At 36.9% G+C, this 17,085-nt stretch overlaps 1 protein-coding gene across 4 annotated transcripts in view; it reads left to right on the top strand.

Moving 5' to 3' along the window:
* The window catches only part of CCSER1 (coiled-coil serine rich protein 1), a 603,756-nt gene that overhangs the window by 239,679 nt on the left and 346,992 nt on the right, over nucleotides 1-17,085 (top strand). For 3 of the 4 annotated variants that reach the window (XM_058803928.1, XM_058803929.1, XM_058803930.1), the window contains exon 6: nucleotides 2,743-2,953. In XM_058803928.1, coding sequence (XP_058659911.1) covers nucleotides 2,743-2,953 — 211 coding nt within the window. Of the gene's footprint in view, nucleotides 1-2,742; nucleotides 2,954-3,561; nucleotides 3,700-17,085 lie in introns of those variants that run through there. The other variant, XM_058803931.1, reaches the window with a different exon arrangement.

Raw genomic sequence — 17,085 nt, 5'->3', positions numbered from 1 at the left:
TGCCCAGAACATTTTCAGGTGTGGTTTTGTTGAAGTAGGAATTTAGCCTGAGTGTATGGCAGGTGAATTTAGAGCTCACGCTGTAGCCATGTATTTAAAAGTGGCTGAATTGCCTTTCTGAAATACTGTATGTTGATAGTATTATGTAGTTAATGTTGTCATTTACAGGAAATACATTGCTTTGGTCATTAAAATAGAACTTTTGAGGCTTTTTTCCAAGGACTTAAGAAGTTTGTCATAGATAATATTTGGCTGTGAAATGTTTTGATTAAAATAAATGCATGTTAGGAAGGTCAAGGTGTCTGGCCCTCTGTAAGGAGCTCCTGCACTACCAGTCAAGAAACCAGCCCTACTCCAGCTTCAGAGGCTGAGATGCCTTACTAAAGTGAAAGTTCTAATTTAGGAATAATTGGGTTGTTTGGGGTTTTTTTCCCTTTCTAAATGTCTATTGCTGCTTTGAGATTAATTGCAGTGGATTACTGCAATGATAATGTAACAGACCACCTAGAAGCTGATAATAATGAACTTGATGGAATACCTTTTCTGGAACGAAGCTTAAATGAGCTTTTTTTTCTGCACCAAGTAGAATGAGTTGTATCAGAGAGTGCAGAGTTTTTCTGTCACAGATCAGTTAAAGTCCCTCTGAACTATCAGGAAGGGCTGTATAACCTGAATGCTTTCTGTGTACCATTGAACTCTGAGTCACCATTTTCAAAAAACAGCTGAGTCAGATCTTAAACTCTTAAGACTTTGAGTGGTAATGTATTATTACAGTGCTTTTCTTACTTTAGTACAAGATTCTGTGTTTGAAGAGATGGCAGTTTTATGTGTTGAACAGTGCGATAGCAAAGTGAAACCCACTGAAGTAACTGAAAATATTGTCTTTATTTGAAATTCAAAATTGCTATATTTCCAGTACATATATAGCTTATACATAAACAATGTATCTCTTCCAGAGGGGATGATAGTTTTCCAAGAACACCACTTATTTTCTCCTCACAGGAGAGCAGGGCATGGCTGGTGGTGATACCAGGGTCTTCTCTCTGATGATGGGCATGAAAAGACTCCTCCTGGGAGACAGTACTTCTCAAATTGGCTCTTTCTCAGGGCCAGGATGGGACCCACACAGAATGCCTGTAGAGGAATATGAGGAAGATGAAACTGCAGTGGGAATTATGAAGTGAATGTATAGAATATTTTAAGGAATACTCGGCCTTCTAGTCTGCAGGTGCTGGGTGAGGAAGAAGGAGAACCTTCTGTTTCATCTTAATTTAAATAATGTGCTTTTCCGGATACATACTTCTTATGCAAGTGTAGATTCCAATAGTTTGCATATGGCTTCTTTTATAAACCTTTAAAAGTGGTCTATGTTATGATACGTCAGTTTCATGAGTTGTTTTTTCTTTGTGATTTATTCCTGGATCTTGTTTAAAGGCTATAAAACAGCAGTGATTTAATATCCTTCAATCAAAAGCAACTTTACAATCCACCTCATGTTTTTATTTTAAAGGTTGCAAAATGCTCCATTCAAATATGTTTCAGTGCATTTTAAAATTAACACAGACTAATTTTTGTTCTTTTCTGAGTCTTGAGGAGCCTGAAATTTTAGTTCCATTGGCCAACATGAGGATCTGTCTGTGTGTGTGATCTCTGTGCTACATGGCTTGATCTAACATGGTTTTTTACTGCATATTACATAGCTTTCAAAATATAAAAATGAACCATCCATAAAATATAGTTGTAGTATCCTCATTTCCAGTTTTTAGTATGATAGGGAATTGCTTAAGAAATCACATTAATCTGGTTTTGTCTGTGGATCCTATGAAACTAAAGCTAAGGAAAGTCTTATGTGGGAAAATGTTCTTTGTCCTTCCAAACTATGGCAGAATCGGTTTTGTGTTGCATAAAAATTCAAATGAAATGGAAAATTGGAGCAATATTTTAAATGAATAATAATTGTGATTTTCTTCACTGCTTGTGTGCTAGCATCTTTAATTGTACTGAGTTAATTTAGTATGACTTTCTTCATCATGGGAAAAATGATTAGATTACTTGTTCTGATATTAAAGGAAGATAGTGTGTAAGCAGGAAAATAATGATCTTTCATTACCTTTCAAGTCCATCAAAATCTCTGTGTCTTTAATTGATTCTCACCCACAACTTACTGTTTTTTTTGTTTCATGTTCTGCAAATATAGCTTTAGTAGTAACTAAAACTAAGAGTGAGTGCAGATTAATTAAATTCCATATTCCATTTCATACAATAGTAGATTCATCTTAAGTCACTGGGCAAGCCCAGAAGGGAGGGGTTTGTTTCTTTGTTTGTTTTTCTTTTTTTGTTTTTTCCAGTTTTCGTTTCTTTCTAAGTTTTAAGTCAATGTGCACAGAAGATTATGATTTGACTTAGCTTCTGAAAGTGCATGACAGATTTTTTTGTAAAGCTCAACTGAAATATAATAGACCTGTAGAAGTTTTGCCCATAGGGTATTTTGTTTTAAGAAAATTACTTTCTTTTGTAGGGCGTGAGCTAGAACATGGTTTTAATTCCTGTAGAATATGGTCCTTTTATAAATGTGTATTTTATTGCTAGCACCATATGGCTGCAAGTATGTTATAAAGGCCGTTCATGGTAGTGGGCTCTATAAGCAAATGTATGTTTCTTTAACTTCAGAGGAATTACAACCCCCGAATTATTAGTTTTTTTTCATATTTTAGTGTTGACCTTTCTGTTTTCCCTCACAAGGAATCTGTCCTTGAAGCTGTCGAAGGAGGTGGAGCAAGGAGAAGCCAGGCACCCCCGTGTCAGCCAGCTGGCTGGCAGCCCGTCTGTGGAGTGGCCTTTCACTGGGCTGGAAGAAGGTGGGGGCATTGAGTCTCTGCCCTTCAGACTGATGCTCCAAGACTGCACGGCTGTCAAGACATTGCTTCTGAAAATGAAGAGGGTTCTGCAAGAGGTAATCACCCACTTACTTGTTAGATTAATATATTTCGGCATTAATGAACTAAGCAACAGAAAAGGGTTAGTAAAGTTTATGGACTTAATGTATTTTAATATGTCTTGAATACATGGAATTGATGCAGAAGTATAAATAATCATGCCTCAACATGGTGAAGGTCAGAAAGTTTATACTTGAGCAGAATTTAAATGATCCTACTCTCTTGGTGTCCAGAGTGTAAAGCTTTTTTTGAGCTTTTACTAAAATGGGGACAGGGGAGGCCAACTGCTTCTGGTAAAAATACATTTTATTGTTTTCTTTCAGCATTTTAGAACTTCTCAGTTTTCCTACTAGAGTTGTTATCCATTATGAAGTCACATGGAATTCATTTAGAGGAGAAATGCAGAGGAAAAAAAAATCTCTTAAGTAACAGTACTGGAGTTAGTACTCTAACTCAGCCAGCTTGAGTTTGTAAATGATGGCTGAAATCAGATATTGTAGGCCGTTCACTGGGCCACTCTGAACAATTGCAAGAGTCCTGGCTTGTCTTGTCCTGATATATTCTCCTGCTTCCCTTATGGAATGCTGGTGTTGCTTAGAAACTTTTCTTTTCTGTTTGTCTTTAGGTTTTTAGAGAAATGAAATTATTTTGGGAGTGTTTTTAATACTTTCCAGCTGTGGAGTCTTTACTCTGGTATACACTGTGAACTTTGATCTTCCTTGTTAGAGAATTGCAGTTTGCATTTTGTTTTGATCTACAAGAAGGTTTTTTGTTTGTTTGTTTCTATTTATGTAGTTCATAGAAATACAGAATAAATTATGTGGAGAGGGCTCTCTAGAGGTCTACCTTCTCTACTCAAAGCAAGGCCAACTCAGGAGAGGTTGCTCAAATCCTTGTCCACTTAGACTTTTGGTGCCTTAATGGGGTCTCCATATAATCTCTGAGTAACCATTCCAATATGTGACTACATCATTGTTAACTTTTTTCCTGAAGATGAAAACAGAATTTATCCTGTTGAAGTTTCATATAATGAAGACTGAAAATAAATTGAGGGGTTTTACTGCTCACTTCTAGGTCATCTGTATCTAAATTGAACTGTTGTTCTATCTGAAAAGATTTGTCAAAGGTTCAGCCATGGTAGTTTGCAACTAGTCCTCCTAACAGCATGAGTTTTGCTCATTGGCAAGCCCCAGGCTTTCCAGTTTCACTAGGAGCTTGATCTGTACTGTATGGATCCGTAATCCCCTTCTGAGTTACTGAATCCAGAATTGAAATAATTAATTCCCCATTAGTTGCTTTTTTATAGAATGTGAGATTATAGAGTGGATTTAAAGGAGTCGTAACTTCATTGTTTTTGGAAGTAAATAAGAATTATGAAATTATATGACATAGCATTCTAACATTCAGGTGGTGATATAGGCAGCATTCTCTGTTGCTTTTAGTGTGAATAATTCTGTAATGCTCAGAAAAGATCATTCTTACCGCGATGATAAGTGTAAGAATTTTAGTTTTAAGTTAAGAGTTCCATTAAACTTGTGTAAGAATCTAGTGTTATTTTCTGTTTGGAAATACACTGTACCTCTCAGTACTTCGTCTTTAAAAACAATCACCAGGTGATCTCCACAAAAAGAAAATAAAATATTTCCTGTGACTCACTGGAATTTCATGCCCACTTACTAATACCTCCTTATGTAATTCATTGATCTTATTTTTTCATCCTAATCATTCAGTCTTTTACTTGTTTGTTCCTTTGTACTATATAATTTTCATCTCCCCAACTGGCTATAGCACAGTGTTTCTGTAGTTTTCTTTTTGTCTTGGCCTATGAAATCAAAATGGCCTTTTTCTAATCCTACGTTTGGATGTCCATATGTGCTGTAATTTACCTTGAAAGAACCTGAGTAGCTATTTTGAACAATCAAGGACATGACCCTGAAATATGTTAGAAATTTATATTGAAATGACACAACTTGATTATCTTCAGATATTCAGACATTTATATGTTCATGTCACTTCTAAATTATTAGTGAACGATTATAGGAAAATATAATCCCATAAAAATTAAATATTGTACTGAAGAATCTGATAAATAAGTTATCTGAGCTTACTTAGCAGACAGTTTCCATGGAGAAGATCCCTTACTTCCATTGCAACTAGGTGTAATTTTTTCATCCAAGAATCACTTCTGCTCCAACCAGTATTATAAATCAAACTCAAAACAGTACAGAATAAAAGACATAAAAGAAAAATTCTTTCCTTACTATGGAATGCTCAGGCATTTTTAGATGTAGAAAAGCATAGTCTCTGGCAGTCTTTTATAGAATTGAAATATTCTATACTTGCAAGAGTGTAAAATAAGATTATATATTGATAAAAATAATAATATATCACATGTTCTCATCCACTTAAAAAATATACAAAGCGTACAAACGTCATGGGGAAAATTATATGGGTTACCACAAAAAAAAAGTTGCACTATTTCTGTTTTATAGCTGATATTACCCATGGAAGAAGGAGTTATGGTAGTGTATACCTCTTTATTGAAAAATAACATGTTAATTGAGTTAAAATATTAGCCCTGTTATTCAATGTAATCCTTCTTCTTAAGCACTGAGTGCTGCTTCTAAGGAATAATTTAATTATGATCTGCCAAAATGTAATACTGGCTAGTAAAATATGCTTTTTTGCTGCAGTTGTTTGTAATTGAAGCATCTAAATGGAAAAACCGCACACAATATGTGCTATACTGTGCAGCAGACTTACAGGCTTGTTATTAGTCTTATCTTGAAAAGGGAAATTGAAGACATGGCAGTAACTTTCAAGATTGAGAATGTTATTTAGTAAAAAGGCTAATGAGTGATCGTTCAATTAAGAGAATTAATTACCATTTCACTTTCAGTGAAAAAGCCTTGAAAATGTCTACTAGTAATTCTTTATGGGTTGGGCCATGCAAGGCTCAAAGGCAGGCTGTTACCCAGGGTTTTGGGAACCTCACTGAACTGAGCTGGAGAGTCTGAGGGGCCCTAGCGTGTGAGGAAACTCAGTGATTTTCCAAGTGCTCCAGAAGATCTCTCTCAATCTTGTCTGCAGCTTTTTCTCATGGATGTTCCATTTCTGACAGACACATCTTCAATATATTGTGTAACCAAGGCCTGTGGGATGCATAATTTGATGAAAAAGTACTAGCAGAGAATTACCCATATTACCCAGCATGGGCAGCTGGATAAAAGCTGCTTCAGCACAGCAGACAGTGCAAACTGTTTTGCAGCATGTCCGTGATTTTGTGGTTTCCCTTTTCTCTCCAGATCTTGGATGTTTATTTTGACTGCTTGTTTTTTGTTTTGTTTTTATTTTCTCAAAGTCTTTTTGTCAGTAGTAAGTCCTCTCATTTGAAAGAGAGAAGACAAGAAAATCGGAGTTGGATGAAATTGGGAGCTTTATCCACCCCTAAGAAATTGATTCTTTACCTTCTGACTTGAGACAGGCCTCTCTGCTCTGAATGTTTCTTCAATTATTCTGTCATTTTTTTTCTCCCCCATTTTGAGGGGCAAGTATAGAACAATTGATGTTCTATACTTCCTATGTTTTACAACATTTCTGGAACCAATTGTGTTTGGCCAATGAGCTTCTGAAAACTAGACTACAGCTTCTTTCTCACTCATTGCCATCAGCAATAATAAATCTATAACGCCTCTTAACCAAGCAATATGTTGGCTTTCCTGCACTCTTCCAGATGAGAATAAAATTATTTCCATCTGTTAACTTTTTTTATGGCTTGAGTTATAGCTGGCTTAGGCAGTGTTGAAGTCTGGCTAATCGAGGGGACATTTAAGGGCTTTGCCTTTTTAAAAATCTTTGGTCGAACACTTCAGGCAGAGAAATAGGAGCAAAACTTGTATGGCTTTGGCTTTGTGCCTAGCAAGAGAAGGTCTTTATGCTGAAATAAACAAAATGGAAAAATGCAGTTGTATTGGGAAGGAATCCATGTAGTCAGTGATAATGGGGTTTTGTTCTAACTTTAGTTGTTGAGCTTGTAGATTAATTTTACTGAGTGCCATAATAAAAAGAAAATCTCTAGGCTTGTAGAAATAAGGTCATATTTTCCATGTATTCCTCATGAAATATATAGTTTATCAGCTGCATAATTCTACTTTTAGGTATTTTTAAGGATCTGTCAGAAGTGACCTTACTGGTTGCTTATCTAGAAGACTAAGATATGTTGTCTATATGTTTGTGTAATTTGGAATATAAATTATTCAGCCCATGCTTTTTTTTTCTTTGGTGCTCTGCAAAACACCATGCAGGCTATGGAGTTTTAGCTAATTGCTACAATTAGCAATAGGACTAAGTCACTTTGGACATATATTGCATACTGTGTTTTACTAATTAATCATATATTTTACTGAGGGAAATTGCAGTTGCCTGTGGCTGTCATTAAAAGTTAATGTGTCCGATACAGTGTCTTTAGATTATACTTGGAAAAAAAAACCTCAAAAAAAAAAGAGAAATGTGGGAAATTACGTCAAAATTGCTGTGAGAAAGGGCCATTAGTGTTGCCTGAGATTAGTGGGGCATAGTGATACCACTCAGGCTGCAATTAGTCTGTCAGATATCACTGGCTGCATTACTTCTCCCCATGCATCTTTCACCTCATCAGTAAAATAAGCATAATTAGAGTCCCCTTTTATACTGCGCTTGCAATCCACTGATGGAAAGTACTGAGAGCAAGCTAATTGCTGTTTGCTAATTGCTGGTCAATATGGAATTGGCCTTAAACTATGTTTTTTAGAGACGTTAAAGCATTTCCTTCAGTTCTCTATGAAATGTATTATATTTGCTAATACTGTGTTAGCCATGCTATGAACTAGTTGCAAGTTGAATACTCTATAAAATACTGCAGATTTTCTTCGTTTAAGTAACTTTGTAATTAACCACTGTAGCATTGCTGCTTTATTCAACAACTCTGCATCTAATGCAGTCCCTTTTATCAAGTAAGTCGTGCTGGAAATTGGTAGTTCCTTCATTTCATGGTATGTTGACACTGCATCTACTCATAAATTTAAATAAATACTGTTGAAAGTGTACTAGATTTAGTAATAGAATTCAAATTTATCATGTTAAATTGGCTTTTTCACTTGGGAATATACATTGGCATACCCATGCCCAGCTGGTTGGAAAGACACACAGAGCACCCCATACTTGCACTTCAGGTGTTGTTTTTTTCCTAGGAGTGTATCTCAGAGTAGTAGAGAATATTGGGAACAAGTGGATATAATCAGGTATTCACTTTGGCAGTGATGATGTTTTATTCCAAAATTATCCATTATAAGGTATTTAATAACAATGAACAAACCCAATGTCAGTTATTTAGTTACACACATTCAAGGTACAGGAACAATTCTGTCCATTGCATGTGATGGCTCTTAAGCAGATCTGGCACCAAGCTGACAGGTCTGTAGATTCTGGGAGCCTCCTTCCAGCCCTTTTTGTAGAAGAGCATCACATTGGCTGACCTTCAATCAATTGGGACCTCCCTTGTGAGCCAGGATGGGGGTAAATGGTTGAAAATGGCTCAGTGAGCTCTTCCACCAGCTCCCTTAATACCCTTGGGTGGATCCTGCGTGGCCCCATGTGGGGGGATAGAATGTAAGAAAATAAAGGTAGTGCAGAAGGCAGTCTCACACCTGAGGAGTTGCAGCTGTACTAATCACTAAAGATTAGAAACAGGCCACAGCTGTGTCCAATAAGAAGACGAGTGCTACCAAAGAGTGCGTTAGCTGCGTGAGGAGAGAGATGGAGTTTGTTGGCTGGGCTATGAAGAAGGAGGTGTCAGTGCTGGGAGGAGTTGCCTATGAGAAATCATCAAGAAGGTATGGAACTTTTGCAATAAGTTGGCAACAGCCCCATAGATGTGTGTATGTCTAGCAGGAGATCACCTGGTGATTGTTTTTAAAGATGACGTACTGAAAGGTACAGCATATTTCCAAACAGAAAATAACACTAGATTCTTACACAAGTTTTACTGGAACTCTAAGTTAAAACTAAAATTCTTACGCTTATCATCCTGGTAAGAATGACCTTTTCTGAGCATTGTAGAATTATTCTCACTACAAGCAACTGAGAATGCTGCCGATATCACCGGGAGGTTGCTGGCCATTGCCCCTTGGATTATGGTGGTTTCATTCTGCTCCCTGCCATTGTCTTCCAGCTCTGAGGACAATTGATTTTACTAATAAAGATGGATGCAAAAGCAGCATTAAGTTCCTTATCCTTTGTCACTTTGTTTCCCCCTGCATCTAGTAAAGGATAGAGAGTCTTCCAAACCCTTCTTTTGTCGTTTATGTATTTATAGTAACTTTTTTTGATTTTTTTAATGGCAGTAGCCAAATTAAGTTCTAGTTGGGTTTTGTCCCTTCTAATTTTCTCCCAGTGTAACCTTATGAAGTCTCTGGAGTACTCCTGAGTTTCCTGCCTCTTCTTGCAAAGATCTTAAACTCTTTTTTTTTTCCTGAGGTTCCAAAGTTTGATGTTCAGCTATGCTGGTTGTCTTCCCTGCCAGTTTGTCTTTTGGCACATGGGGATGGCTGTTCCTGTGCCATTAAAATTTATTTCCTGAAGAATGTCCAGCCTTCCTGGACTCCTTTTCTCTTAAAGATCTTTGTTCTTTATAACAGGTGCTCCTGGACAGTGTGTTTATTTGTTGGCACTCTTGGAGTACTTTAGAGTGTGAGCTTACAGGTTGGGATGGGTGCACAGCTCTGGGCCTCTGTGGAGTCACACTAATCCTGGCTCACTAACAACACCTTCTGAATTGGTTCAGCTCAGTTACCAGTTTGTCAATGCCCATGCTCACGTTGAAACTCTGTTGAAGGCTACATTCAGAATGTTTTTTGAGCCACACTTTGACATTATCAGTCTGCAATGAATACCCTTAATTTTTAATACTGAAAATGGAAAATTTCTCTGTTTCTGTTGTGTTTGTTCTGCCACTGGTTTAATGGCCTAATCTTTGTAGATTACATGTGTGTGTGTGCCAAGCCTCACTAAAACCAGACTGACCATGAAACAAGTTATCTTCCATATGTAGAGGTGATGGTGATAGAAGTATCTATTCCATGTATTCAGAAAGCAAGTGATGAGTTTTCTTATTTCTTCGGTGGTTGTCTGAGTGAAACATTTTCATATGGCAGGGCAGTGTGGTCCAGGTCAGCACAAATTTGCATAGATTGTGCCCCAGCCTCCTGAACAAGCCAGGTCTTAGCAGCGCCTTGGAAATAGGCATTAAAAATAGTAACCCTATTAATATGTATTGTTGCTACATCAGCAGTTCTGTGCAATTGCTGTGATTAACCTGTGGCTGAACACCATAAAATTATAGCTGTTGCAGAACTGAAACCATTTTCTCATTTAGTACTTCCATGGTTTTGATTAGTTGCTGCAGGTCAGTCAGGTAAATCCCACCAATGGAGCTGATCACACCAGTTGCATTTTGGGATAAATCTACAAATACCAAAAAGTACATTGCAAAATAATGAGCAAGTGGTGGAAGAAATCCAGAATGTCTGCAAGAGTCTATTGAAGGAATTGATTATACTAAGTTATTAGGGCTTATGAGTAATTTGAGTTAAATGACAGTAGGTAGATGGAAGAATTTCTGATGAAAACATACATAATATTGCCAGGTCTAACAAATTTCCCAGTAAGTTACCCAGTTATCCAGGTTTGTTTTAGGAAAAATTGATTGAAAGTAGGAGAGGGATGAAGATGAGTGCACAGCATCTAAGCTTAGTTTTAATTGATTTCCCTGCAAATTTTTTATTGTTATGAAAATACCAACTCATCAAACAGTTTTGTAATTTACCAAGAGCATTTGATATGAGTTTTATAGCTGGTGCCATTACCTTCAAATCCAGTAGGTTAAAACCAGGAAGAATTGTCCTCATCTAAATAGTCTCTCAACTTCTGAAGTCGTACATTATATTCCTCCTCTGTGTTAAGGTTTTTTCTTCCTCATGATAGGTTTCAGAGTCTTCCTGGCACTGAAAAATGACTGGTTCTATAGATAAAGCAGTGAAGCTGGTAATATGCAACTGTCGCTGTAATTTGGTGTAAGAAGAATTACAATTGCTGTAATTGTTGTTCAAGAAGAGTAAAAGGTAACAGATAAAAATGTAGCTCTAATACTCTGGCAGTGGAGTGCCAGCTGTCCATGTAGATACCCATTTCAGTATTTGTGTTCATATATGACCATAAGGATGATAATGCAGAATTTAAATTTGATCTCTAAATTGTCTCTAATGCCTTGGTCATCCAGAATTTCTAAAACAGGAGAAAGGAGTCACAGGAGAAATTCTCACAGTTTGCAGCATAGCTGAATCCTGGTAGAGCTCTGTACTGCAGGTTTGTTTAATGTTTTCTCTGCACCCTGCATTCTATTAGAGTTATCAGAACAGTGCTGATCATTTTTCTAGTGGGAGAAAGAAATATATGAGAAATGCTGATACAGCATGCTTACAACTGAGCACCCTGATCTAATAGATGTCATCTCTGCTCACTGCAGGGCGGTTGGACTGTTAGGATTTTATGGTTTTGACAGAAGATAATAGTGCTGATTTTGTGCAGTCTGGCTCCACTTGAATTCATGAAGATTAAGTGGTTTGGTTCAAGGCTTACGTGATGAATGCCAGGGACAGAAAAAGAAAGATTTATTTATTTATTTATTTATTTATTTTTTTTTTTGGAGAAGTATTTAGAAATTGCTCATCAGGGACGCATTTGGTTATGTAATTGTCCAGAGCCACTTGGTAGGCACGTGTATTTTTCATGAGCATTTGGTGTATCTAAAGAAATACTGCATATGTCCAATAGTCTATATTTCACTCCATTATGTACCTTAATATTACAGATACAGCAGTTTTCTGCCTCTGGTCAGAGCCTCAGCTGGGTGGGAAATAGCACAGTGCATTTAATCCAGCTGGGAACTTTGTGCCTTGTCAGACTGCTGCTCTCTTCATTTTTCTTTCTCCTTACATGTTTGTGTTCATGGTGAGTTCCCTTTAGAGAGACAATCATCCACGTGATGAAGAGCTCATGGATGTAACATGCAAAGTTGCTCATGCCTATGAGTTGTTTTTAAATCTGAATTGAAAACTCCTCTGTTTTCCCCCCTGGATTTAACAGAAAGTACTGAAAAGTTGTCAGGTGAAAGCAATATCCTCATCTGCAAGCTCAAGAGGAAGATTCTTCTTTTAATCAACAGCCTTGTGTCAAATCTCTGTGAAGATAATCAGAATAGGAACAAATATATTTTCAGAGATAACTGATGTTGCCCCAGCAGAAATTCAACATGTCATAAAGCAGCCAAGAAAGTTGTCAAACTGTATCTTTACACCTCTTTTAACTAGGATAAATAAAATGAGTGACTAGCCAAGGATCACTTATACCCTAGGAATTTTATTTCTCTTTTGTGGCACTGTTTTTCCTGTTCCTTCTGGGCAAATCAGTATGGTGGGATTTTGGGAGGGTTTGGTTTTGTTCTTAAACTTTTTAATTTTGCTTTATTATAAGAAGAAAACAAATCTCTGGTCACAGCTACAAGCTGCCACTGTGGAAACAGAGGAGCAGTTTCCATTATTTGTCACCCCATGCAAAAATCTCTTCAAGATTATTCTTCATGTTTCATTTAAGCTATGGTATTAAATTAGATCAGTGGTGAAATAAGTTCTTAAATCTTCAGTACAGCCATGCCAACCTTGCTCATCTCTGTAAGACCTCTGCTCTTAATAAACTTCTGGTAGTAGCATAGAGAAACAAGGCAGTATTTGGGTCAGTCCTTTTGCTATGAAAATGAACATTTTTCTCACCAGTCCCAGACCCCTTTTGTTTTCCACCTCTACACTTTGTGATGCAGCTTTGGATCTGTTGGTGTCTTAAGCTTGTACTCCTACCCTCAGCGCTTTGGAACAACAATTGCTTTCAAAATTAAGACTGGCAGGGTGCACATAGAGAGAGTTTAGTGGGTCTGAATGTTTTACAGCCAAAAGATTTAACTAAAATCATCACTTAAGTGAGCAAATCTCCCACATGGGCAGGACCTTTCCTGATTTGCCCCATCAGAAAGAAGACCTTTGTATTCCTTTTATGTAGATTGCTTTTATATTGAAACAGAGATTAGCCTTCTTGGAGTAGTCAAACTGAACATGCAAGGTAGAGTTTTAGATAAGTGGTAGAAATATGGTAAAAATGGTAAAAATATTGCTGGATCATACTGACCTTTGTAGTCAGTTAAACTAGTCAACTAGCAAAGTTTTGCTGTCTAGTTTTTTATTTCAGCAAAGCTCTCTTTCAAAGTTCATTGAGGCAGTGGAGAGCTCTTCCTTGATGTTAATGAGCTCTGAACTCCCTGAATAAATATGACAATGACATCAGAATGGATTCACACTCACAGGTTCTGTTTGCACGTGGTTGTCATTATAATTCACATTCTGGTGGGCCTGGCTACGTCTTTTCATTGGAGTTGTGTGTGTGTCTGTGGGTAAAATGTGAGTACATAGCTGTATAACAATTCTATATTTTTACAATAAATTACTTAGGAAGATACACGTGCTTTTGTAAAACATAACTCCACAGTTCTCACAGGTGTACCTAAAATGTGCCACTGTCTCTTGCTAGTGACATTGATGGTTGCATTGAATTTGCTGCTGGAAAGTGAACCCGTACCAACAATATGTTCTGTGATTTCCACCAGAAAGTATTTAAAAATATGTTTCTTAGGCTGAGCTTTCCTAACATACTTCTTTCTGTCATTGCATTGTTCTTCACAACTATTTTTCACAACTATGTTTCTTCACAACTGATTTTTCTAATGAATATGAATTTCTACTGTATTTCTTTTGACTTCTGTGAAGAAGCTCTTTCTAAGTTGTGTCTGTCTTTATGAAGATGCCATTATGTTTTGACAATGCAAGCTTCATCAGTATATTTTGTAGCCCATATTTTAACATATGCTGTAGTTTGCTGATACAATACAATATTTGGCTCTTGGTTTGTTTATTCATATAATTGTTTTTTTTTAACAACTTAAGCATTTTCCTGATTATCTTGTGTTTATGGCATCTTTTTCTAGCTTCTTGAGCAATTTATTAGGATGATTCAGTGGCTCAAAATATAATTTTTTACTATTTATATCCCAGAATTTACAAAAATATAATTGCATAGTATTATTTGGATAAATTATTTTCTCACATTCTTGTCACTTCAGGACTTGGATTATGTGCACCTTAATTGGCTAGGATTAGTAAGAATTAGTATAAAATAGAATACTACTATTAGAATTAGTACAGAATATTCTTCTCATTATTTTGATATTATTCTGTTTCCTTCCCCTATATTTCCTTCCCCCAGCCTTGCAGCTGAGTGCTGCAGGGGATCTTAGAGAAGCATTTCTAAATATCTTGACAATCTTTAAATCATAGAAAAAAGTTAGTTTTGTATGAACTTTAGTCCTATAATATTGTCATTGCATAGTGCTGTGTCCTCCACAGTATTTAAATGGGTACTGTTTATAAGTGATTTTCAGAACTGTGGACAGGTAAATGAAATGCAGTGTGGTCTTGCAGAGCCTGCTTAAAAACAAGTGAGATTTTATTAGTTTGATACAGTGTCTTATGGAATATGTTTCTGTCAGAGTTGGGAGAAGATCTAGTATGGTGATAATTTCAAACCAGTGCTTACTTTTTATTCATGTGGTAGAATTACTGTATAAATAGATATATGGTGAGTCTTCAAGAATACATTATTCTTGTGCTAATATTTTTATTTTTTAAGATTTCATTTAGCTTTGTCTGTGCCAGGGTTGCAATGCAGAACTTCATTCCAGTTTTTAGGGAATACACATAGGAATTAACCTTTTTGGACATGCTGGAAACTGAAAATACTTGTTCTTATGGAACTGTTTCAATGTGTTAGAATAATGAAAATTTACATACCTTTAAATCCCCATTCAAATCTTTTGGGGAAATGCAATAGCAGAAGAGGTACCTTTGCTCCTGTGTGTTATTGAGAAAGGATTCTCTGTTCAAGTTACACCAAAAAAAAACCAAAAAACCTTCATTTATTTCGTCTTGGTTTTAATGTTAAATTGCAAATTCCTGCCATTATCTGGAATATAGCTGGAAAAGGGAGAGGGAGGAAAGCACAGATGCAAAAATAGGAGCAGGAGAAAAGTGGTGAGATAGGAACTAAATGTAGAAATGGTTTGCTGGATGGGGGGTGGTTGTTTGAGCTAGTCTGGCACCCTGGCAGGCTTGCTTCTGTATTTGCTATTTGCTGAAGCAAGTAATTTATCCTGACAGTAACTTTGCCAGTACTGCAAGAATCCTATTTCAGTAAGATTAACACTTTCTCCCTTGTTTCTAAGGCCAAATAAGCTTAATTTCTTGTTTCTGGATCTTCTTGTCATCTGTCTCTTCTGTGGTTTCTGTGTGTACACTTCAGCAAGTGTATACAGCAACTCCAGAAGCAAGATCAAGCAGCTGAGCTCTTGGCTTTCTTAGGGTGGTGGGTGTTTTTTTCTGTTTTTGTGGTTTTTTGTGTGTTTTGGTTTTTTTGTTTGGTTTGGTTTTGGGTTTTGTTTTGTTTTTTGTTTAGTTGTTTTGTTCTGGGTTTTTTTTTTCCGTTGTTTTTTGGTGGAGCGGTGGGGTTAATACAGTTTGCTGTTTCAAGATTATGAGCTCCAACCACAAGGAAAGCAAGAGGACTAAGGTTTGGTGTAGCCATTATTTCAGATAGCTTTTGGAGCAGTAACATAGAATATTCATGTACTGTCTGATGAAATCCTCGTGGCTTTGGCCCATGACATTTTTCAGGGCCTTCTTGCTCATCACCACTATGGTAAGAAGTTCACTCAGCTGCTTTTGAAGGAACAAAAAGAAAACCTGACAGAGTGAAACAAGAGAGAGAAAAAAAGCATTTATAATTGCATAATGTACAGCATTTATTCTGACTGAGAAGGGTGCCGGTCTTGAGATTGTGAGACTTCTGTATTCCTACATAAGGGCTTAAGGCAAAGCCCTTTATTTAGAGAGGGTTCTGCCCAGCAAAAAGCAGTGGTAGCTTGTAATACTGGCAGTTAGAGAAGATATTTTGTACCCTGGATACCAGCAGAGAGGGGGCTTGTACCAAAGCACTGTTCAGTTTCATACCATGATTGGCAAACTACAGCTGAAATTAAAATAAGAACATTAATTTAAAAAGAGCTAATTTTTTTAGAGTAAACTCAAGCACAAACTGTAGTTTGTTTATTTTTTAGATTTTTATGTGGACTCATTTCAACAATTTTAATTTTGACTGAAAGCAACAAATCTGAAATCTGCCATTTTTTCAGTTTCAAGTGCTGCTCCTGCTTTAAGTCATGGTCTTGCAGCAGAAGTCATCAGATAATCACTAGTACAATTTTTGCCATGGGTGCCTGAATTCCAGTTTTACACTTGACTCCAGTGCACAGCAGCTCAGTTGCATCATGATGCAAAAAAATTGCCCTTCACAAAATGCATGATGTCAGTCTGGCAGCTGGAATTTAAAAGAACCTCTACACAGGCACTCCTTGTGCACTCTAGAAAGGCCCAAATCAGCCAGCCAAGCTGACATGAAATAATTGGGGAGTTGCACACATTGGGCACTTACAGGGACAAAACCTTCCATTTCTGCTTCTGTGTGTAAAGCCAAATGCAGGCACCAAAACTATCTTCTGGAAACAGTGGCATTTTCCTACACAGACTCTGTCTATGTAGAAACTAATTTTTTAAAGCAAATACTTAGATTTCAGTAATATTGACTGTTACTGTGGTCTTAGTTATCTGTTGCAATAGAAAAAAGAAAATGATGACAGGATGATTTTACAGGTACATTTAGGGGGAACCATATGAGGAGAGGCTGAGACCACTTGCTTTGTTCAGCCTGGAGAAGATGGAGGAGGGGAAGGTCTCATAATGGTAGTTCAGTTTGGATATCAGGAAAAGGTTGTTTACCTAGAGGGTCAAAAGGCAAAAAAAAAAAAAAAACCAAAACACAACCACTGAAGACCTAGTTTAAATTTCTGAGAGCCAGGGATCTCAACAGCTTGACAGCATTTTCACATACAAGGCCTTTG

Source organism: Ammospiza caudacuta, chromosome 4 (assembly GCF_027887145.1).
Source record: "Ammospiza caudacuta isolate bAmmCau1 chromosome 4, bAmmCau1.pri, whole genome shotgun sequence".
Taxonomy (NCBI): domain Eukaryota; kingdom Metazoa; phylum Chordata; class Aves; order Passeriformes; family Passerellidae; genus Ammospiza; species Ammospiza caudacuta.
This window is presented reverse-complemented; position numbering and strand designations above follow the sequence as displayed.